The sequence below is a fragment of the Antechinus flavipes genome, chromosome 1 (assembly GCF_016432865.1).
Source record: "Antechinus flavipes isolate AdamAnt ecotype Samford, QLD, Australia chromosome 1, AdamAnt_v2, whole genome shotgun sequence".
NCBI classification, from domain to species: domain Eukaryota; kingdom Metazoa; phylum Chordata; class Mammalia; order Dasyuromorphia; family Dasyuridae; genus Antechinus; species Antechinus flavipes.
In genome coordinates this window covers 709,071,358-709,094,301 of record NC_067398.1, presented here as the reverse complement: position 1 = coordinate 709,094,301, position 22,944 = coordinate 709,071,358, and the positions used below count along the sequence as shown (strand labels likewise).

Genomic DNA, 22,944 nt, shown 5'->3' with positions numbered 1-22,944 from the left:
AAGGAAATCTTAAAGGAGGGAAAAGTTCTCACATGTACAAAAATGTTTGTAGCAGCTTTTTTTGTGATGGCAAAGACTTGGAAAATGAGTCAATGACCATCAATTGGAGAATGGCTGAACAAGTTCTGGTATATGAAGAAAATGGAGTATTACTTTAGAAAGGTCTGGATAGATTTACATGAACCGATGCTGAGCGAAACAAGCAGAACCAGCAACACATTGAAAACAATAACAGCAAGAATGTACAATGGTCAACTATGAAAGACTTGGTTCTTCTCAGTGGTTCAGTGATCCAAGTTAATCCCAATAAACTTTGGATGGAAAACACCATCTGCATCCAAAAAAAGATCTAAGGAGACTGAATGTAAATCCACACATACTATGTTCACTTTTTTCAGTTGTTTTCTCTCCCATGGTTTTTCCCTTTTGCTCTGATTTTTCTCTCCCAACATGATTCAAAAAGTAATGTGTATTAAAAATAAATTTGCTAGAAAAAACTCAGCCTATGACTAGCAGTAAATAGAATACATAAGATAAAACGCTAGACATGTTCGTTAAAAAAAAATTTATTGAAAAATACCTCTAATAAATAAACGGCCTTAAATATATTTAAACAAAACATTGACCACATCACTAAACATTACATTTACTAGTAACTGGGGGTCGGGGGGTAGGGGTGAGTGGGGAGTTTGAAGTGGATTGTGAGCCAATAAGAAAAACACGTTCTGTCTTGTGTGTCACATCTTAGAGTTTATGTGGAAATTCTTCCTGAAGAGTCAAACTCCCAACACTTAATAACTAAGAACTTTCTGCTGTTTATAAATAATGCTAGTTTCCTCAGAATGTTATCTGAAAATATTCTAAACGTTTACCTATATTCCATTCCATTTTCACAAGCAAAAGGTCTGCACGGGTCCTCGGCCCCTGGCGGGGGGGCTCAGCCCTCTACCATTTGCTTTACTCTGAGCATCATGACAGCCACCCTGTCTGAATGTTGAGCATAATATAATGTTTATTTTTAATCCCCAGAATACCTGGTCAGGACTGTTAGCAACACCTACACCTCAGCGCCTCGGTCCTAGTGCTTGCTGGGTATCCAAGTTCAATTCCAGGCAACTTTGGGGTGACCATACGGCTAGGAAAGAAGGAGCAAAGACATCTCTGAGCATTCCCATCATGGGCAGTACAGAACAGCCCTCCTCAAGTTCAAGGCAAAGGAGGCACCCAGAAGCAGCAGCCAGAATGGGGACAGGGTTTAGAGAGAAGATGGGGAGGGAAGAGAGGGGATGTTCGCAGAGTGCTTTTACAGGGAAAAGGGATTAGCCCAGTTTTGCCCAACCCCCCAGAAGAAAGCTGGGAACAATGGGGAGAAGTCGCCAAGAAGCAAATCAGGCGTTGACTTGAGGAATAGATAGTACCGAGAAGGAACCAACACTGCAAATAATAGCACCTCGCACCACCCCCACCGCTTTGTCTTCCACGTTCTAAGTCTGATCCCCAATCGCAGAACCACAGACCCGGCCCCCAGTGTGGTACCTTGGACTGAAAACCGCGCTCGCTCATCAGGCGCGCCTCCTGCTCCACGAGTTCCTCTGACAACTGGTCCGCGAGCCTCGTCTCTTCCTCCTCCTTTCTCTGCTTCGCGTATTCTTCCCGGTCCTGGAGGAGGCGCTCTGCAATCTGGGCGAGGGTCAGACGACAGTCAGAATTCGGGGCAGCCCCTCAGCTGGGCGGGATCGGAACCCGGAGCTGGAAACCCCGGGCTGGGGACCGGACTCACCTGGGCCTCCAGCTCCTGCTTTCGAGCCGTTTTCAGCTCGGCCTCTTGTGCTCTCTCTCTCCGGGTCTCTTCCCTTGCCTCCTCCAGGCCTTGGATCAGCTGCTCCCTGTACTTCAAGGCTTCCTCTTGCGCGCGTCGGTTCAGCTCAATCTTTTCTTGGAGCTGATGCTGTCTCTCGGTAAGAACCTGTTCTCCAACAGGAGGAGGGAACAAGGAAGGCGCAATCTACAGCTTGTCGGCCTCCTGAGGGAAGTCGAGGGAGGCTTCTGATTCCGGAAAACAGCAGAGCAGAAATCCGGCAGCCAGACCTGGGCTCGTTGCCCTGCTGCGGGGATGCCCTTCCAGCCGTGGGATGCCCCCTCAGCCCCCCTTTGTCACAGGGACGCCCCCCAGCCACTGGACACTCTCCTGCCACGGGGACACCCCCCAGCCACGGGGACACTCCCCCCCACCTCTTTCATCAGGCGGTCTCGAGCCTGCCTCTCCTTCTCCCACTCGGCCTCTCTCTTTTCCCACATCTGCTTGGCTTCTTCCCTGGAGAAAAACAATGGAGGAGGCCGAGCCTCAGCCGCCCATTCTGACCACTCGGAGCATAAGAACTCCTGGCAGCCATTTCACTGCTGGGTCCACAAAGCCAACTTTCATCTCCCAATGTTCGAAATCAGGCACCCAAGGAACAGAGCAGGGGCTGCACCTTCCCTCGAGCCTCCAGCAAGTTTCCTGTGGACCCAGGTGGCCTCTGTGACCGGCACGGTGACCCAGGACCCCTTTTAGGAGAGGTTGCTTTTCTCTGGGGCTTTCCAATGGAAAGAGTGCGAGCAATGCACCTTGTCATGATTTCTCTTTTACAGGTGAAATGACTTGTTTAAAGTCATGTGGCCTGAAAAGGGCCAGTTCAGGGAGCTGCTTTTTTTAGCCCTGGGCTGCCTTCTTTAAACAATCTAAAAGAAACAAGCGCCTACTAAGTGCCAGCTGTGAGCCAGGCTCTGTGCTAAGTGCCGGACTCTGAAGGAGGCAGCCCCTGCCTGCAAGGAGCCCAGGGACTAATGGGGGAGCCCACATGTGCACCCCACACACAGAGGCGCTGAAGGCAGCGTCATCTGGGGATAATTCACAGGAGCACGGCGGGGCCTAGAAGGAAGTCTGGGATGCCAGGAGGCAGGGAGAACACTCCAGGCTTGGGGACAGCCAGAGATGGAGGCTCTTGGGGCTCCCTGGAATGGAGAGGATTTGGAGGGAAGAGGGAAGAAGAAAGGGGAGGAAGGGCTTCAAATACAAACAGAACATTCACTTTGCAGGAGGCCTCAGGGAGCCCCAGAATGGACTGGGTGGGCCATGGTCACATCTGAACTTCAGGAAAATCCTGGCAGTGGCTGGGTGGAAGAGAGCTAGGAGTGGGATGGAGGACAGAGCGGAGCAGTGGAGGACAGACCGGAGCAGGGTGGAGGACAGACTGGAGCGGGAGCACTGGCCCTGGTAGATGCCGACGCTCACTCAGCAAGGGAATTCTGCGCTACCCCCATCACACCCCATTCCAAGCTTAGCTGTGCAGGAGGGAGCAGCGCCCAGCTATCACCCTCACCTGTACAACAGCTGCAGCTCTGCCTCCCGCATTCGCTCCACCTCCAGCTGGTCCTCGATGACCTGTTTCATCCACGCTGCATCCGCGGCTGCCTGCTCCCGCCGGGCCGAGTCCTGGCGCTGGTGCTCGTCCTCCTTCTCCAGAAGGGCCAACAGGATGCGCTTGTCAGCCTCCTGAGGGAAGTCAAGGGGGAAGCAGACCTTTGTCCCCAGGGACCTCTGCTCGGTCTCAGACACCACGGGGACAGTGTCTCCCCCACCCATCCCATCTCGGCCTCCTGGGGACACCAGGCTGCCAATCTTGGGCTTCCCTCACCAGCTCCTCCTGGATCTGCTGGGCGCGTCGGTTCAGCTGTGCGTTGTACTGGTGTCTCAAAAAGCGCCTGCACACGAAAGGAGACACAAAGAGCATCGAGCGCCTCAGCATCCGCTGCGTCCTGGGGAAACTCCAAGTGGCTGCCACGGGCCTTGGGCGGAAGGGGCGCGTGAGAGGCCCGGTGCCCCCTGCACGTACCCCAGTTCTGCCTTCTTCCTGTACTCCTCCATGCTCCTCCTCTCCTCCTCCAGTAAGCCGAGCTCCCACTGCTGCCTCAGCAGATTCTCTTGCTCTTTCTTCAGCTTCGTTGCCTGTCGCCACAATGACAAAAAAAAGTCAAGTGAGTTCCATTCCCCCTCAGCCACTGGCCAATACCGACGGCCTGGGTCGCCAGGGCCAGACTCTGAGGGGCAGAACCCCAGGGGGCGCCAGAGCGGCAGGGAAGGCTCCGTCCTCTCCAACAACCTCAAGAGCCTTGGTTCAGATGCTTCCCAGGTCCCCCAAGGAACGAACTTTAACCCTGTTACCTTTGTTTGGCCCCGAGCAATGGGAGAAAAGTAGAATAAAGTGGGTCTACACAGCAATCGCCAGACAACTTAAGAGAAAAGAACTGTAACAGCAGTTTTCTAAATAAAGCTAAGGAAATTTATATTAACTACATCTCAGTAATGTTTCAGGATCTAAACACAGAAAACATGTATGTGTAATAAAGGAACAGAAATAGTGTACAGCCCAAATATGGCGTGAATGTTAGATATTCTACTAGAACGGGATATTAAGATGTATATGTGTGTATGGGATACAGATACATGTATATGTGTTTTTAAAAGTATCACACTCACACATACGTGCTCTCTCTCCCTCTCTCTCTCCCTTCTCCATCTCTCTCTCCCTCTGTCTCTCACTAAAAACCTCCTGCTGGGCTTCACTGTGGCCCAGAGATGACCCGATGGTTCCTGAAGGCTAGGCTGGTGGAACACACATTTAGGAATTTTTCATTAATCTGAAAAAACTTGGATATGGATCGAGGAGCCAATGTATGTCTCTGGTTTGAGAACTAGCCTAAATTCAGAAAGATGCTAAAAATGGATAATTTTTGGCAATAACAATTCTCAAAGACCAACAATTTATGATATGGAAGGTTTGTGATTTGTATTAATAGAGGGAGCCTGCTCAGCCCCAATGAAATTGCAGAAAAGAAAAAATGCACACATGCACAAATGTACCTACAGAAAGAGGGAAAAATATAATTTCAGGTGAAAAACAGAGGTTCAAGGCCCCCCTCAGATTGCTACAAGCCAGTGGGGGGAGAGGGCAGGAAAGGGGGATGCTGAGCACTTGAGTCTCATAAGTCCCGTGTGGTCAAACAGAGCCCAAAGCTCCAGCCGCTGTCATTCTCCTCCAGACCAGGAACCCTACCCCTCAGACTGCCTTACTGAGCCCCAGGGGATGGCGCCCCTTTACCTCCATCTCCTTGAGCTTCAACTCTTCCATCTGTCGGAGCAAAGCCTCCGCCTGCTGCTTGTCCTCCAGGCGTTTCTCCTCCTCTTCACGTTTTATCCGTTCGAGGGCTAACCTTCTGGCAAATTCATACTGGTTTTCAAAGCGTATTTTTTCTTCTTTCTCAGCAGTTTCTTGCTGGACAAATGAACAATCCATACTGTGAGAGGGTGCTGAGCAGGGGCCCTAGCAAAAGCCTCCGCAACAAAAGCAAGGCAAAGCTGAAAGACACGGCCACGCTCACACATCCATCTGGGTGGGGAAGGGGCTGGTGCACTCGGTGACAGCAGCAGAGTGACAGCCAGGGGTACCAGAGGAGCGGGAGTGAGCCCCAGCTCAGCATCTGTGCCTCACTATGCCAGCTCTCTGAGCCATCGCTTCTGCTCCGAGAGAAAAGGCCTTTGGGCCAAGAAGGAAGGAGAAGACTGAGGGTCTGGGCCCGAATGAGTCCCACCTCCCTCACCCAAAGACTAAGGAGAAGGCTTCTTTTGCTACCTTCCTCATGGAGCTCTTGTGAGGAAAACTCTTTATCAACTTTAAAAGGTCACAGAACCGTGTAGGATCCCCTGCTACACAGGAAGGGATGAGACAGAAGGCCTGTCAGGTCTCTTTTCGTCCTGTGATCCTACAAACAGGGAATCTACATGCTTCCCAATGGCCGGCCAGCCTTGGTCTCCTATCTCCTTCTGGTACCTTCACCCGAGATTGTCTATAGCATGATCTACTGCAAGAGAAGCCCTGGACTGTCACACAATCTGACACAAACCCAAGTGCTTGAAGATTCATGGGGGCTTTCCAAATGCCATGGCGCTTGTTTTACAGGGGAGGAAACTGAGGATCCAAGAAGTAAAAGAACCTGCTCAGTCTCGGAGCCAGGGAGTGAAGAAAGCAAGCTTTGAAAACAGCTTTTGAAAAGTCTCTTCTAACTCCACATTCTAACTCCATACGCTGCTCTCCACTATGTCACTTCCTCCTCAAAATGAAAATCTGCTCAGTGAACCACTGAACGGCTCCAACTTCCTCCTGGAATGTACATTAACCTTTAAAGCTTGGGACATGCTCCAAGAAGCCAAGGCAAGCCAAAGACCCAACCCTCTGTACCTGTTTTCTTTCTGACAACTGAGATTCCCAGGAGTTGACCACATGTTTCCTGTGAAGAGCTGATTCAATCTGGAGAGAGGAAACAGCAGGAGATGTGAGAGAGCAGCCTCCCTACACCCCCAGAGTTCAAGGCATTCGGGCTCATGTTCTCTTCAACACCTTTTTGAAGCCAATTCAAATGTCAAATATTCTACTACTTAACTCAACTTAGCAAGAGATACAAATGCAAAGATACAACATCTGGCAAACTTGGTTTATCTATGCAGGAAGGAGAACAGGATTGATGGTCTCCTCAGCTTTTACCTCTCGAAATCGGGGGTTAGTCTTCTTCCAGTGTTCATACAGAAGTTGTTCAGCAACCTGTGAAAAACGTGCCAAAAATGAGAGGTGGCAAATCCCCAAATTTCAGAAACTAGCTAAACTGAGAGCAGATTTGGGGAAAGATCTCCAGCAACAATCCTTTCACCATATATCCTATTTCCCTCATTCTACTCTGGAAGCAAAGATATCAACTGATCGGTGCTGAAGATTCCATTAGCATTAATGAAAGGGCCTATTCGTAGTCATGAGAAAAGGTAGGCTAGAAATTTAGTATAACCTGGTCTTTTAAACCAGTAGCTTTAAGCCAGTAAACTGGCTGAGCAGTAGGCAAATTGCCTATGGCTGGCAAATCACCACTAAATGCCATCACACTGGGAGCATTGGAAATGGGGATAAAGCATTATTCTACATCTAATTATGGAGCTCAGATATTGCCACAAATACTGTGGCTGGCTCTCAAAGAACTCAGAATCTACACGTCAAGGGCCCAAGAGCTGGCCTCTTTGGTCACCACCCACCCTGGCCCACTGTGCCCAAGGTACCGTTTTCCTTTCTTGTTCTCTTGCTGACTTCAGTTTCTCGCTTCTCTCTCTCATTTCGCACTCTCTCAGAGCCACATTCAATCTCTTTTCTTTCAGTTCTTTGGTGAGCTGAGTCCTCTCCTCTGCCAGGAGTTTACAGAGACGTTTTCTTCGTTCTGCCAAACTCTTTTTCTTTTCCTCCTTCAGCTTCTGCTGTTCGTATGCTTGCATGCTACTCGAGAAAAATATTGCCACAATTAGCAATAGAACTGTGCAAACTTTTCTAGAACAGTGGTCTCCAAAATGAAGTGCACAGCCCCTAGGGAATGTTTAAGATGGTCTAGCAGGGGGCAGGAAGAAAATACAACTTTTATTCTTATCAAAAAATGAGAAATGGGCATCATTAAAATTTAATATAGATGGTCCCTAGTGTCCTCTGCTTGGTCCATGTCAGAAAATGCACATAGTAAATTCATGAGGAACTGTGCAGGAAGAGTAGTTGTTCCATGATGCAAATGGACTGCCAGCGGCACTCTTGTGTTCATTTACTGTCCACATCTTCAGATATTACAGTTTGTATCTTCAGATGCATTCCATACAGATATGTTAGCATGTTTGTGGCCAAATGTATTTAAAGGTTATATTATATAATTTTAAGTCATTAGCTCATAAACTTAACTCACAAATTGAACATATACTTTAAAAAAGATTTCTGCAAAGAAAAGTGATTGAAAGAGCTTACTGAGGAGCAGCTAGATGGCACAGTGGATAGAACACCAGCCTTGAAGTCAGGAGGAGCTGAGTTCAAATCTGCCCTCAGATATTTAACACTTCCTAGCTGTGTGATCCTGGGCAAGTCATTTAACCCGGAAAGAAAGAAAGCGCTTATTGATAAGCCCAATTGATAAGAGCCTATTCAAATTTAGAAAATGGCTTTCTATTTTTAGTATGGGCTCATCAGCCATACTTCAAGGTAAAAACAACAATGACCTAGTCAGATCAGATAACATCAATTAGAAAATTTGGAAATTATCAAGATTACTTGAAATGTCATCCACTATTGTTGGAATCCTTACTAACTGCTAACTAATTAGAGTTGATCTAATCTTACAAGAAGATGTTTTGGGCAGAACCTGAAACAAGGTACTAAGTAGAACTAATTAATACAAGGCTTGTGTTCACACCTTTACTCATTGGAGTTCAATGAGTTCACACCTCCCATAGTGCTCTCTGGCCCAAAGAGCTTTAAGGGAGGTGTGGCCTCCCTTGAAGTTAGAAAGTGTACTTTGTGAAGCTAGCATACTTGTGGACTCCAATGAGTAAAGGTGTGAACACAAGCCTTGTATTAATTAGTTCTACTTAGTACCTTGTTTCAGGTTCTGGCCAAAATCTTCTTGTAAGATTAGATCAACTCTAATTAGTTAGCAGTTAGTAAGGATTCCAACATACAATCATTAATAATGAACTTGATCCTAAGTGTATATCATGTTTTGAGATATTAACTAATAGTCATACAAAGTTATCATGATTGCAAGACGTTTGAAAAGTAGGCCTTTAAGGATGAAAATGTCACCTATAAAAATTGATTTATTCATTTGAACTTGGAAACAGAATTTTCTAACCAGTTTAAGAATCATTTCAGTTGCCTTGAATCCATTTGTTAAAAATATCAAAATGAGAAACTTTTTGATGAATTTACCAGATTAGATATTGGCAAAGATGGAAATTTAATAGCTGAATTACAACAAACCTCTGTAGAACTAGTAGATGGGATTAGAAAAAATGGGAAAGACCCTCAGAGGTCAACTAGTCCAACTGCTCACTTAAAAGCTGTAAAAACAAAGGCTGAGGGAGGCAAAAGGACTTGTTCCTAAGGTCACCCAGGGAATGTCAGGGGCAGGATTTGAAAATATACTTTCTGAACCAAAGGCAGCTGCTTCTTCCATTGGGCCCTACTCCACTGTGCCATCCCTACTCTTCCATTTGAATAGATATATATTTGTGAGGCGTCACTTTCAGTAAGAATCAAGTAATGGAATGAACTGGATTTTCAAGTTGTAGGATCACAAAGTGTTTTAAAGATTTTTTTAAAAATTGTTTTAAAAATATTTTTATTGTGAATGGAAACATTTTAATATATAAATACAAGAGAACTATATTAAGAAATTTTTATTAAAAGATAGCTATATTAAATTTAGCACAATAGTACCCCAATCGGTTTTTTCTCTTTTTTGTTTATTGATGCTCTTCTTTGGATCTTGATCACTACCCATTTTATCACATACCTCCTCTAAAGAAAAGCTTTCCCTCTCAAAAAATACATGCAACAAAGGAAATCCGTGTCATCAGCCACATCTAAGGATGTAAAGTTCCTTATGAACAAGTAATCACCTTGGCACTTTTGCCAAGTGTAGGAGATATGTTACATCATGCCTCTTCTAAAGTCTTAACAGACCACTATTAGGATGAGACAAACCAAAATTTTCCAAAACAAACAAAAAAGCATGTATACAATCACACAGTTCTCACTAAAATTATTACAAATAGTGAAGACAACTAATTGTTAATAATTAGTGGGAACAAAACGTTTTCTATTCCATTGATAAATGATTTTAAAATATCCTTTATTTTATCTTCCTTGTAACATTTCAACTCTTTTTGTGTCCACTTTAAAGTGAACAATCTGGAGTAGCGTAAGAGTGTGTGTATAGCATTTGTGAATTGTCACGTGTCTTTATTGGGGCATTCCTGGTGGGGTGCAGTCACAACACTTTGAAGGCCACTGCTCTAGAAAAGGCGAGCTACTCTTCACATCTCTAACAACATCTTCTGGCCACGGTGCTGACCAGGCCCCAAACCACCCACGATTACCTCTGCTGGTAGCACATCCTTGAGCTCCACTGGGCCTGTTTGGAGCTCCAGACATCAAATTCTCTGAAATAGCGACTATTGACATCCCACTGTTGCCGAAATCGGGCTTCTTGTTCTCGCTGACGCACAATCTGCCTTTCCAGAATTCTGTTGCGGGCTGGCCAATAGGAGGGAATGGTAGGTAGTGCCATCTGGGCAACAAGGACAATTGAGAGGAGGGAGTTAATTGCTGCAGGCCTGACCTCATGTTCGCCACATGTCTTGTTTGACCAAAGGAAATAGGAGGTCAAAGGATTTGGACGGTGTTGTGGCCTGTGAGCTTGAGAGGAGACGGAATGACCCAGCAGCCCCACAAATCACTGAGCTCCCAGGCCCCGGGCACAGCGAGAGGAAGGCTGCACTCGCCCCGTGCTGGGACCCGGTCAGACCATGCTCGATTCCAGGAGCCCCATTTTAGGAAGGGCACCGACAAACTTGAGTCTGTCCACAGGAGCCCACGCTCCAATGTCTAGATGACATTGTTCATGAGCCCATGATCATCTGCTCAAGCAAGTGAAGATGATTAGTTTGTGGAGCAGGGAGAGCATGAGAGCATCTTCCTATGAAGAGCAGGGAAGCTCTCAGGCGGAGGAGGGCACATACTTGTTCAGCTCGGCCCCAGCGGGCAAAACTATGCTGCAAAAAGGTAAGCAGCTTTGGTGCAATGTAAGGGAAAAAAGCCTTAGCCTCAAAGCTATCCAGAAGTGGGGGTGGCCATCACGGGAGACAGTGACAACACATCAAGCAGAGCGGAGGAGCCCATGTCAGGGATGCTGTGCAACATGGTTGGGCTCGCACAGCTGGGTCTGCCAGCTTGGCAAAGAACACCTGACTCCTGCAATGTCACAGAGCTGCGCCAGACGGGAAGGACAGAACGGTCCTGCTTCTCCATGACACCATCTAGGTGATTTCTGGTGCTTTGTTCTGTTTTTAACTAAATGTCCCTAAGTCACCAATCCATGGCAAAAACCAGAACATCCACCTGACCATCATACACCTTGATACCACACCACAATTTAAGAAAAGCCAGCATTTCAGGTGACCCAAGGGGCAAAGCAGAGACGTACAGTAGGCCTAAGAAGGCTGATGAGGAATGTCATAGACATCCCACCCACACATGCAGGCTGAAGTAAGGGGGCAGACCTTGGGTGAGAAAAGGGAGACCAGGGCCAGGCAGGCGTCCACAGAGCAGCAAAAGAGCTTGAACAGGTCACCCGCGGCACAGAGAGATGCTCTATGGGTAATTTATTTAGAAAGGCATCTGGGCAAAGCCCACACAGCGAGGGGCGGAGGTCACGACCCACTCACACCGAGGAGCACTGACCCTCTGGGAGAACCACAGTCCATCCCCCAGGAGACCCACGTAGACTGGAAGTAAATGGGCCAAAGTCATCAGGGCATTAGCTGAACACCCAGGAAGCAGCAGGGATCTGGTTCAGCATCTGGATGGTCTGACTCCTTATTCTGAGCTGTATTATCTATTGCTGGGGGAAAAAGAGTAAGGCTCATGCCATCAGGGTGTGGTACTCAGGGCAGTACCATGGTGAAACGTCCCCTGTTAGTGCCTGTGAAGGTGAAACACCCGCTATCTTTGCTCAGACATTGCCTTTTGGGCTCCCTGCCTCCAGACTTCAAGGCTGGCCTCCACCTTGACTCAACGCACCCTGTCTGCCTCCTTTTCTGCGTTTCCCTTCAGCTAGTGAGGAATCCCTTCTTTCTCCAATCCTTCCCAGCACCAAGTGTAGACTTGGTGCATATTCCCTTCTGTCTCCCACTAGAGTTGTTAGTTGAATCCCGTCTCCTAGACAGAAAGAATTCCAGATTGTGGATCTTTGTTTTCCCTCTCCAGACCCAGAAAAGGGCTGTGGACCGAGCAAAGCAAGACAGAGCAGAAAGAACACAAGGGACTTAGAGCACACCTGGGAGTCTTGACTCCCCCGCCACCTTCCTGTGTGACTAGTTACTTGGCCTTTCTGATTCGGTTAATTTTGTTTTTTTTTTTTAACAAAAAGGGAGCCATAAATGCACAGCCTACCACCTGACAAGTTACAGAAAAGTGAGCTACTATCATACATATGTTGTGATATTATTTTCAAAGGGCAGAAGCTCTAGTTAAAAATGAAACAAGAAGATAAACGAGACTGTGCATCTGCTGGGATTGGATGTAGTTTTGGTTAAATATTGACTGAAGTAACTTTTTGGAAAGGATGGGAGTTTGGATTTGGTTGTGTTTTTTGGGGGGGAGAGAATGTTGCATTTTACTGGTCCAAGGAATCCCCTTCTAAACCCCTGAGAATTCGCTCTCCCAATGTAGATGTAACTCTATTCCACAACTCAACAACAGAGCACTACAAAGCACACTAAGAGTTCACAGGTCAGTTCAGACTGGCCTTAAGGTCTGGAAAGCCTTAAACTTCTTATCTCCTCTTCCTCTCCCAAAGAACCCTAGGAGGTAGTTGTGGTTGATTTGGGGGGAACAAGACCTAGGAATTCACTGGTAAACTGCCAGGAAAAAAATCCTCCAGGAAGAAAGATAGCTGTTACAGCTCTGGAACTTAATGTCCGACACAGTCAGTGCCCCGGACCCCTTCTCTGCCCGACATCCCAGTTCTCGGTTATGCCAAGGAAGTCCAGCCATGCTTGAAAGGCCCAGCTGTGCTTCTCTTCACCCCTGACTGGACTTCCTCTCCCGACTCCTCTGGTTCAGCTTTCTTCCCTGGCGCTCTGGTACCTTCTTCTCCCGCCTCTGCCCCCACTCCATCCCCTTTTCCAGCTCTCCTTTATGCTTTCTTCTCACTAGAATGTAAGCCCCTTGAGGCCAGGGCATACATGTGCCCCCCCAGCATGTAGCAGTGCCTGAAACCTGTGTGCTTAATAAACATGTCCGTCCTTTTCTCCTGGGCTGCCTCTGCTTGTCTGGAGACATGGTCAAAACAGTGTTTCCTGGGGAAAAAGTGCAGGGTCTGGAGGCTTGAAGCTTGGCCTTCCAAATCAGAGATCTGCTTGGATCCAGGCTGGACTGCTCCTGGGCAGGTCCTCACCTATTAAAGGAGACTGGACCAGGTGAGGCTGGAACGTTTTGTAACCATGAATGCTAAGTGATCTCCCTGCCCACAGGAGGTACCACAAGCCCAGACTTTGGAATCCATTTGTTCTTGGGCACGACCGCCTGCAGGCTACAGGAGCGGATGTGAAGGCGCCAGGCCCAGGGCCACCATCAACGGGCTTCTGGGCATCTACCCCCGGAGAACCCTCTGCCAAAAAAAATGTCCAGAAAGCCCAGAGAGCGGCTCAGATCATCTCATGGCTCATTTACACATGGGGAAACCAAGGTGTCATCCAGGCAGTAAGAGAAATGGCATTTGAGGGGCAGCTTGGTGGCCCAGTGGATAGAGCACTGGCCCTTAAGTCAAGAGGACCTGAGTTCAAATCTGGCCTCGGACACTTAACACTTCCTGGCTGTGTGACCCTGGGCCAATCACTTAACCTCAATTTCCTCAGCCAAAAAAGAGAGAGAGAGAGAGAGAAATAGTAACTGAATTGAGCTTCTTTGAATCCACCTCCAGCTCTCCTTCCTTCGGGCCATGGAGTCACCATGAGCTGACTTAATTTTTCTATGCTGGTGTTAGATCGTGGCTGTTTTCCTCCTGACCAGGCGTGTACTGAGGGGATGCCAAAATAGTCTCAAATATTTACAGAGCTTTCGGCATTTTGTCTAGGGGCCATCACTTCTTTCTCATGAAACAAAAGTATAGTATGTAAATGAGGGTATGTGTGTGTGTACACGTGTACACACATACACACAGAAACCTCTCTCTCCTCATATACGTGTTTTAAAATCCCAGAATTTTAGAAGCTAAAGAGACTTTTTCTATCAAATTCAATCCTTTATTCTACAAATGAGAAAATAAAAGCCAAAAAAAGGCCAGTTAGCTTGTTCAGCATCACAGAGTAAGTTAATGGCAAAGCCAGGCTTGGAAGAAGAGCCATCCTTGTCACAGACATCTCCCCAGTGCTCTTCTCTAAGCAAACCGAAGCCCTGGACCAGTCCCTTCTGCTCCTGCTCAGCCTCACACCCCTAATTGCTGACTGGACACAAGAACATAACCTTTTCACTGCTGCAAAAGGCAGTCCTGTTTCTCTTTAATTGGTTCCTTAGCTCACCTTTTCCCTTTCATATTCTCTCTCCTCTCTGGCTTAGCTAAAGACCTGCCCGCTACTACTGAGAAAACAGACAGAACTCCTCCTCCTCCTCCCAATCACTTCATTGAAATATCCGATGTCATGTCCTAGTCTCTCCGTTTTCCCATCTCCTTCTATTTTCTCCAGCAGATGACATCCTCAATTATTCCCCCCTTTTGGATTCTTCACCTTCTGTCAACTGGTTCTCTTCTGCTGTCTTCAAAGATGCCCGTCTTCCTCACCTTAAAAAGATCTTTAGTTGGGAGGGGATGTGGGAAAACTGGGACACGGCTACATTGTTGGTGGAGTTGTAAACTGATCCAATCATTCTGGAGAATGATTTGGAACTAAGCTTAAAGGACTATAAAACTGTGTACCCGTTGATCCAGCAATACACTTCCAGGTCTATATTACAAAGAGATTAAAAAAAAAAAAAAACCCTAAATGTACCAAAATATTTACAGTTTTTTGTTTTTTGTTTTTTGTGGAAACTAATAATTGGAAATTGAGAGGATGCCTATCAATTGAGGATTAGCTAAACAAACTATGAAAAATGATTGTTATGGGATATTATTGTGCTATAAAAAATGAAGAGCAGGAAGATTTAAGAAAAACCTGGAAAAATGACATGAACTAATGCAAAGTGAAGTGAGCAGAAGCAGGAAAATGTTGCATATAGTAATAGCAATATTGTACAATGAAAACCGCGAATGATTTAGCTATTCTCTGCTCAATATAATCTAAACTAATCCCAAAGGACTTGTGATGAAGCATACTATCTGCCTCCAGAGAACGTATTAATACTATGTAAATACTGACTGAAACATGGTATTTTTCACCTTTTTTCTTTCATTCTTTTTTGAATTTTCTTGTATCAAATGACTAATATGAATATTTCATATGAATATGCATATATAAACTATATTGAATTGCTTATCCATTCAGGGAGGGGGGAGGAGGACAGAATTTGGAACTCAAAACTTAAAAAGTTTTAAAAAATTGTTTAATATGTAATTGAGAGGGAAATAAAATATATTAAAACCAAGACCTTCAAAAGAACCCACCATCCTGGCAACCCATTGTCGCATCTTGCTCTTCCTTTTCAACCTAACTCCTTGAAAAGACTGTCTCTGCTTCTTGGCACCCCCCGCAACCCCTCCATTTCCCCCCCCTCTCCTTCCCTTCCCACCCCCTTGCTCCCAAAGCTGTCTTCTCTTGCTACTCTTGCTTCCTCTTTTCTTACTCACTTCTCAATTTTCTGTAGCCTGGCTTTGTACCTCATAACTCAGTAGAATCTGTTTTCTCCAGAGTTAGCAATGATCTCTTAAGTTGTCAATTCTGATAGTCTTTCTCAGTCGTTAGCTTCACTGGCCACTCACTCTTCCTGGAAACTCTCTTTTCTCTGGATTTATATGACTCTTCTCTCCTGGTTTGTTTCTTACCTGTCTGATTACTCTTTTAAAGTCTCCCTTGTTGGTTCATCATCCATATCTTGGTCCTACCTGGGTATTCCACAAGGCTCTATCCTGGATCCCCTTTTTTTCTCCTTATATATCAGAGTTCTTAACTTTTTATGTGTCATTTCTCAAAATATTATTTTTAAATAATTGAGGGAAATGCTTGATTTCAGTCAGAGAGTAGTAAAAATAAAGATATAATTTGCTTTTCCATCCAAGTTCAAGGACCCCCAAAATCTTTCTGTGGAACTCTTAGGGGGAGGGGAATCAATGGACTTCAGGTTAAGAACCTTTGCTCTACACTGTCTCCTTTTATAACCTATTAACTCCCAAGGGTTTAATTACCATCTCCAGGCAGGTGAGTCTCAAATCTGTATATGTGGCCCAATCTCTCCTCAAGTCTGGCATCACCAATTGCCTATTAGATATCAAACTTGCCTCAGAAAGCTGAACTCATCATCTTTCTCCCAAACCTCTCCCCTTCCTTTATTGTCCAACTCTTTGGGACCCCATGGATCATAGTACCCTTTTATCTCTCTCAGAGTATTGTCCAAATTCATGTTCTTTGTTTCCATGACACTATCCATTCTTTCCTCCTTTTGTCTTTAATCTTTCCCAACACCAGGTTCTTTTCCAATGAGTCCCATTTTCTCATTAGGTCCCCAAAGTATTTAAGCTTCAATTTTTAGTAGTTGACTTTCTAGTGAATAGTGTGAATTAATTTCTTTACGCGTTGACTAATTTACTCTCCTTTGCAATCGAGGGGACTCTCAAAAATCTTCTCCAGAACTGTGGAGACCGAGTTAGCCCCCTGGATATCTCAGAATCAGCTGGAGTCAGGATAAGCAAAAGTCCTTGGTCTTTATGGGTAGGAGTGAATTGGATGGACGCAGGATCTCCCCGACCTCTCCTCTTTGTCTCCTGCCCAGAAGTGATGTGACCCTGGCTAGTCTTACTCCACTTCCTAGCCCCTCCTACAATCTCTGTATACACCAATTACTGAGCCAAGCACAGAATAGTGGGAAGGGCCATTTTTCCAAGTATATGTTTATAGAATATTGGCTAATCAGTAATTAGCCTTGGTTGTCTGGCCTCAGTGCATTAACTCAAGAGTTTCAGCCCTTTACACAGAACCACAATTCAAAAGCATCGATTCTGTAGTGCTCAATTGTCCTTATAGTACAACTCTCACAGCCATACGTTGCTATTGGAAAAACCACAGCTTTGTCTAGAAGGACATTTGCTGGCACAGTGATACCCTGGCTCTTTAATATGCTGTTCAACTTTGTCATGGCTTTCTTTCCAAGGAGCAAACGCATTTTAATTTCAAGGCTGCAATCACTGCTTGAGGTGATCTCTGAGCCCAAGAATACAAACTCTAATATAGCTTCCATTTCTTCTCCCTCTTGTTTTCCAGAAAGTGATGGGACCAATTGCCAACATAGTAAGTTGTAATGTTAAGTTTCAAGCTTTCCCCTCTCTTCTTTTACCCACATCAAGAAGCTTCTTCATTTTCTGAGTAGTATCATTTGGATATCAGAAACTGTTGATATTCCTCCTGGGAATCTTAACATATTTATATAGTTATCTTGTTGTGCAAGAAAAATCAGATCAAGCAGGAAGAAAAAGAAAAACTGAGAAAAAAAAAATCAAAATGCAAGCAAATAATAGAGTGTGAGAGAATGCTATAATGTATTCCACACTGTTCCTGTGGTTCTCTCTCTGGGTCTCCTGATGGCTCTCTTCATCACTGAACAAGTGGAAATGGTTTGAATCCTCTCACTGTTGAAGAGAGCCCTGTCCTATCAGAACTGATCGTCATGTAGCCTTGTTGTTGCCATGTATAATGATCTTCTGGTTCTGCTCATTTCACTTCTGTGCATGAAATCTTTATGTCCATAACCAATCTCTCCCAAACAACCTAGTACTTAACTTTTGTGTATGGATTTGCATTTATTAATTATCTTTATGCTCTGTGTACATTTTAGATTCCCTTTTTGGTGTCTCCTCCCTTGAGCAGGAAAGCCTTCATTTTTAAGTTTACAAACTACTTTCTTCACCGTCCCCTAGAGAGGAAGGTCATGGAAAGTGCTCCTATTCCTATCTTAGAGATAGGAAATTGTATTCCAAGAGGAATGGGGAACTCCCTCCACAGACTGCAGTCAAACTTCACTTAGTTTTAATCAATTAAAATAAGCATTTATTAAGCACTTACTATATGCCAGGCACTATGTTAAGTTCTGGGAATTCAAATGCAGATTCAAAAGCAAAAAACTCGGCTTTCAAGAAGCTTCCAATCTAACAGGGAGATAATGTGCAAAACAATGTGTATGCAAGATAAACTAAACACAATCTACAGAGTTGGTAGCCCTCATAAGAGATCAGGCTACTTTAGTGAGATGGAAGTTGGACCAGATGGCCACTGGAGTCCTTTCCAATTCTAAAATTATGGGATCATCTGTTCTACTATGTTGCTTCCTTTACATTAATATAGGGCAATCTGGGGGCAGGAAGAGATGATTTTATCAATGTGGAGAACTTTTTTTTGATGGAGGGTTGTTTTTATTTAAAATCTTTTTCTTTTCTATTTTAAATTTTCTCATTCTGTCTGGTCTTTCCCTTCCCTCCTGCCACTGGTAGAGCACTCCTAACAGGGAAACTGCTCATAGCAATGCAAATTAGCAATTGATTCCTAATTTATAATCTTAAGTAATACCAGTTCTGAGAAGTGACCCACCAATATCAGTACATGTCAGAAGCAGGACTGCACTAGTCTTTCTGACATGAAGGCCAGTGACACCATCAGTGGTGTCAAACTCAAAACAGAAAGGGACCTACACCAGCAGTATATTGACTTAGAAAACTACAAATTAACATTTTCAGGTTCTGTTATATTTGTATATTTAAGTTTTGACCTGTACTCATGTTGCCTCTTAGAGTAATTGTATTAATATACAATATAATGTGAAGCTGTAATATAATTTAACATAATATAATAGTGGCACCAAGCCCCCAGTCCAAGCCAGTCTGAGTTTAGATCTCAGATATTTCTGCTATGTCCCATTCCCTCCGGATGTTTCTCTTGGCTGGCCGTCCCAGGTTCTAAGGGTGTCAGGGCTGCAAGGGACCTTTTCCTTGTATAGAGGAGAAAATAGCTATCTGGACAGAAGAGACTATTACATGCTAATATAGGGCAACACTCAGAGAAAATAAATAGGATGCAGACCGTTCCATGGCTGACATTCCATGTCAAGCTGTGGTGTTCCATTCAAGTAGAAATGATCTCTGCTGCCACATTTTGGTAAACATCAAGTTCTTAATTTGATTCTGGCCAGGACTGAGACCTCTGCTTTAGAGACCTCCAGTCCAAACAAAGGTATGTACTGAAACCCTCTGGTAGTCATTCTAATGAAGCTTGTGGACGTCTTTTCAAAATTCTATTTTTATTTTTGTGAAATAATTATAAAAATACTTAAAAAAAAAAAAAAACAACCAAACTCAAGTTCCGAGTGCAGGGGAAGAATCCCTGTCTTGGTCTAGCCCTGGCACTCCCTGACTTTGGGCACCACTCCTTTCCTGAAGATCCTCCTAAGGTTCTGGAGGGGCAGAGAAAGTAACTAAGGCCCAGAGTGCTGCCTGAGAGCAGGAGGGAGGAGCCGGGATGTTGCATTGGTCAGAGAGCCGAGTTTGGAGTCCAGTTATTCCTTGTGTCACCTTGGGGAAGTCAGTTTGCTCCCTTTTAAACTCAAGGTCTCCAAGGTCCCTTCCAGCTCCTACAAGCTCTGTCCATAAGGCCACACACTCCAAACCCTGGGCGAGAGCCCAAAGCTGTGGGACAGAGGGAAGAGGGTAAGACCTGGAGTTAAGGCCTGGCCGCTCAGACCCTCATTTTCCAGACTGAGGCTCAAGAGATGAAGCGGCCCCTCCCAAGGTCCTACTGATGACCCAGAAGAGAACTTCTTGCTTCCCCTCCACATTCGCCCTCTTCCACCCATCTGGTAAGGGCTCGAGCCTTCTTCAGTCTCCCAGGGAGCACCTCCGTGCCCTCCTCAGTCTCTCACTCTCCTGCATCCCACTGCACTAACAAGTCTCGCCACTCCGGCCTGCCAGCGCCCGGCACGTCTCTGCCTCCCTACGCCACTCCCTGAGTTCAGGTCCTCTAGGCCTGGTCTGAATTACTGCAAAGTTTCCCAAATGCTTCCAGCGCACGGCTGCCAGGTGACTTTCCTAAAGTGCAGAGCTGTGTCACTCCTCAGCCGACAAACCCCCGTGGCTCCCTAGTGCCACTAAGGCCAACTTTTAAAACCCTTCACAACCAGGCCCCAGCTGCCTTTCCAGCTTCACTGGATGTGACTCCCTCACCCCCACCCCCATCGTGGCCTCCTAATCTTCATGCCAGACCAACTGGTTTTCCCCATTCCCTCCAAAGGATCCATCTCCTGTCCAGGCCTTTGCACTGGGAGGCCTTCCCTCTACCTCACTGAACAGCTGAAGCACTATTTATTTCACAAAACACTGTCTGCTCCAGCACTCTCCCTGCTCAAATACTTTATGTTTCTTTGTGTTTATTCTCTCGAGATTTATTCTGTAAGAGTTGTGTCAAGCACTGAGATGTTAAGGGAGTCACTGCCCTTATCGATCAGAGACAGAAGCTGACCGCACGTCTTCCTGTTCTGAGACAGTCCCACAGGGCTAGGGATCTGCTCTTCTGGGAGGTCCCTGGACCAGGGAGTTCTCAGTCCATTTCTAGTCCTATGATTCTACAAGGTGCCTGAAAGTATCAGAAGATTATGAAGCTGTAATAAGCTTCCTAAGCTGCAAATTTATAAAAATATCATTGGGGGAAAGGTGAAGTACTTAAATTTTTTTTACACTGTATTGTTGGGAATTTCACATAACAAATTGTGAATGTTAACAGACACGCCCCCATTGTTAGGGATGGCATGTGCAACAGTGTCTGCATGACACCTCCTCAGCCCAGTGAGTCATGGAAGAGGGTCCCTGAGGGACCACTTCGGCCCCTGGTCTCTCTACACTGCGTCTGGATGACCTTTCAGCCACCGAGCCCCTGGAAGTTTTCACAAAATATGAAAATCAACGGGAGCGCTGCAGACCATACAACAGTGGGTTTCAATTTTAGTAAGAAATACATCAACATTTTTAAAAATGTAAATGATTAACTTCTCAAAAATTTTTGATTAATTTACAGTATTTAAATTTCTTAAGTTACTAAAGCTTAACAAATGCTTGTACAGTAAGGAAGATTCGAACCCAGGTCCTCTGACTTCAAAGCCTACACTATTTCCCCTAAACCTCCTCTCAACATCATTCAATCCTCAAATGACCCTCAAAGGCCACCAAGCTCAACCCTCTCCTTTTATAGATGGAGAAACTGAGGCTCAGATGAAGCAGTTTCTGAATAAAGGCATTACCTCTGACTCCAGGAATCTATTCTGTGTCCCATTCCTCCACTCCCTGTGTGTCCTTGTTCAACTGCTTCCTTTCTTTGGGTCTCCCTCTCCTCCCCTGTAACATGAGGGGGTTGGAGTAACACGACTTTCAATATTCCTCACAGCCAAGGACCTGGAACTTCCTTGGGCCTGTTTCCTCGTTTGTAAAATACCAGGGCTGGGCTCGATGGCCCTGCAGCCCCAGCTCTAGGTTAGTTAGACTCTGTGCCTCAGTTTCCCCATGTGTAAAACACTAGCTTGGCCTCCACAGTCCCTTGCCACCCATTCCGATCCCCATCTGTAAAATATTTAAATTGGGCTTGATAGCCCCTCCCCCTTCCCTGGGCCTCAGTTTCCCCATCTGTAAAAGAGCAATGGTTGGCCCAGATAATCCTCCCAAGGATCCCCTCCAGCTTTCCACCCGACCTGTGTCTCAGTTTCCCCCTCTGTAAAACCAGGCTAGGCTGCGACACCCTCACATCGCTCGGAGCCCCTCCCCTCCATGGACCTCAGTTTCCTCTCCTGTAACACCCGCTAGGCCGCGACGCCCCCTCCCCCACCCCATTCAGACTTTCCCTCCATGGGCTTGTTTCCCCTTCTGTAAAAGGCCGGGCTAAGCCGCGAGGCCCCCTCCCCGACTCCGCTCAGAGCCTCCCTCCCCCATGGACCTCAGTTTCCTCTCCTGTAACACCCGGGGTAGGCCGCGAGGCTCCCTCCCCCACTCCGCTCAGCTCCTCCCTCCCCCATGGACCTCAGTTTCCTCTCCTGTAACACCCGGGCTAGGCCGCGAGGCTCCCTCCCCCATGGACCTCAGTTTCCTCTCCTGTAAAACCCGGGCTAGGCCGCGACGCCCCCTCCCCCACCCCATTCAGACTTTCCCTCCATGGGCTTGTTTCCCCTTCCGTAAAAGGCCGGGCTAAGCCGCGACGCCTCCTCCCCGACTCCGCTCAGAGCCTCCCTCCCCCGTGGACCTCAGTTTCCTCTCCTGTAAAACCCGGGCTAGGCCGCGAGGCCCCCGTCCCTCTCCGGTCCCTCCCCCTGCGAGAATTCAGTTTTCCCTGGGCGGGCGCTGCCCCCGAGCGCCCCGCGGCCCGGCCCCCGCGCCCCCGGCCCTCACCTCGGCTCTCTTCCCGTGGCCCCGGACGCCGTTTCAGCCGCCTCAGCGCCGCAGCCGCCAAGCAGCGCGCTCTCCCGGCGTAGTCAAGGCAACGAGAGACGTAATTGGACGGCTGGCGGCTAGGGACAAACCTCGCGCGGATGCGTTTCATTTGGCTGAGTCACAGACGCGAAGTGGCGCGTTGGCTGTCACAGCGCCCCCTGGCGGAAGGAGGCTAAGACAAAAAGCACTAGAGAGTGCTGGAAGTGATGATGAGCGTCTCCCGGCGTTCCCGACGCCGCGCCTTTGCCCAAGCTGGCCTTCCTGCCCCTGTCTGCCTTTCCTCTACAAACATTGTGAATTCAATTGAATAAGCATATATTAAGCACCTACTATGTTCCAGGCACTGCGCTAAGCACTAGGGACACAGAAAGAGACTCCAGTCCTTGCCCTCAGGGAGCTTACAATCTAAGAAGTCTTGGGAGTCAACTGTATGACCTTACTGGGGACATAACACGGGATTTTACCGATTTCAGTGACGGGAAGAAAGATGCCTCGGCAATTCTCACTTAAATCACAAGCAGGGACTGACGTCATTGGTCCTCTTCCAAGAAAATGAAGTGCAAATGCCGCCATAGGGATGAAAGGGACCAAACACTGATTAGACACCTACTATGTGCAGATACTGTTCTAAGAGCTTTACAAATATCATCTCTTTTGATTAGTACA

General features: G+C 46.4%; 1 protein-coding gene across 2 annotated transcripts; it reads right to left on the bottom strand.

Moving 5' to 3' along the window:
- Nucleotides 1-550: 550 nt before the first annotated feature.
- On the bottom strand, nt 551-22,323 carry TCHP (trichoplein keratin filament binding). Of its 2 annotated transcripts, XM_051973008.1 has the most exons (13): nt 22,237-22,323; nt 9,992-10,182; nt 7,142-7,352; nt 6,582-6,638; nt 6,279-6,347; nt 5,142-5,315; nt 3,876-3,988; nt 3,678-3,744; nt 3,363-3,535; nt 2,233-2,314; nt 1,781-1,966; nt 1,537-1,680; nt 551-1,135 (listed from the first exon to the last, which is right to left on the bottom strand). In XM_051973008.1, the coding sequence occupies exons 2-13, from the start codon at nt 10,180-10,182 to the stop codon at nt 1,103-1,105; spliced, it is 1,500 nt and encodes a 499-aa protein (XP_051828968.1). In that variant the 5' UTR covers nt 22,237-22,323; the 3' UTR covers nt 551-1,102. The 2 variants fall into 2 exon arrangements, with proteins under 2 accessions (XP_051828968.1, XP_051828969.1); XM_051973009.1 differs by lacking the exon at nt 9,992-10,182.
- Between the last annotated feature and the right edge of the window lie 621 nt (nt 22,324-22,944).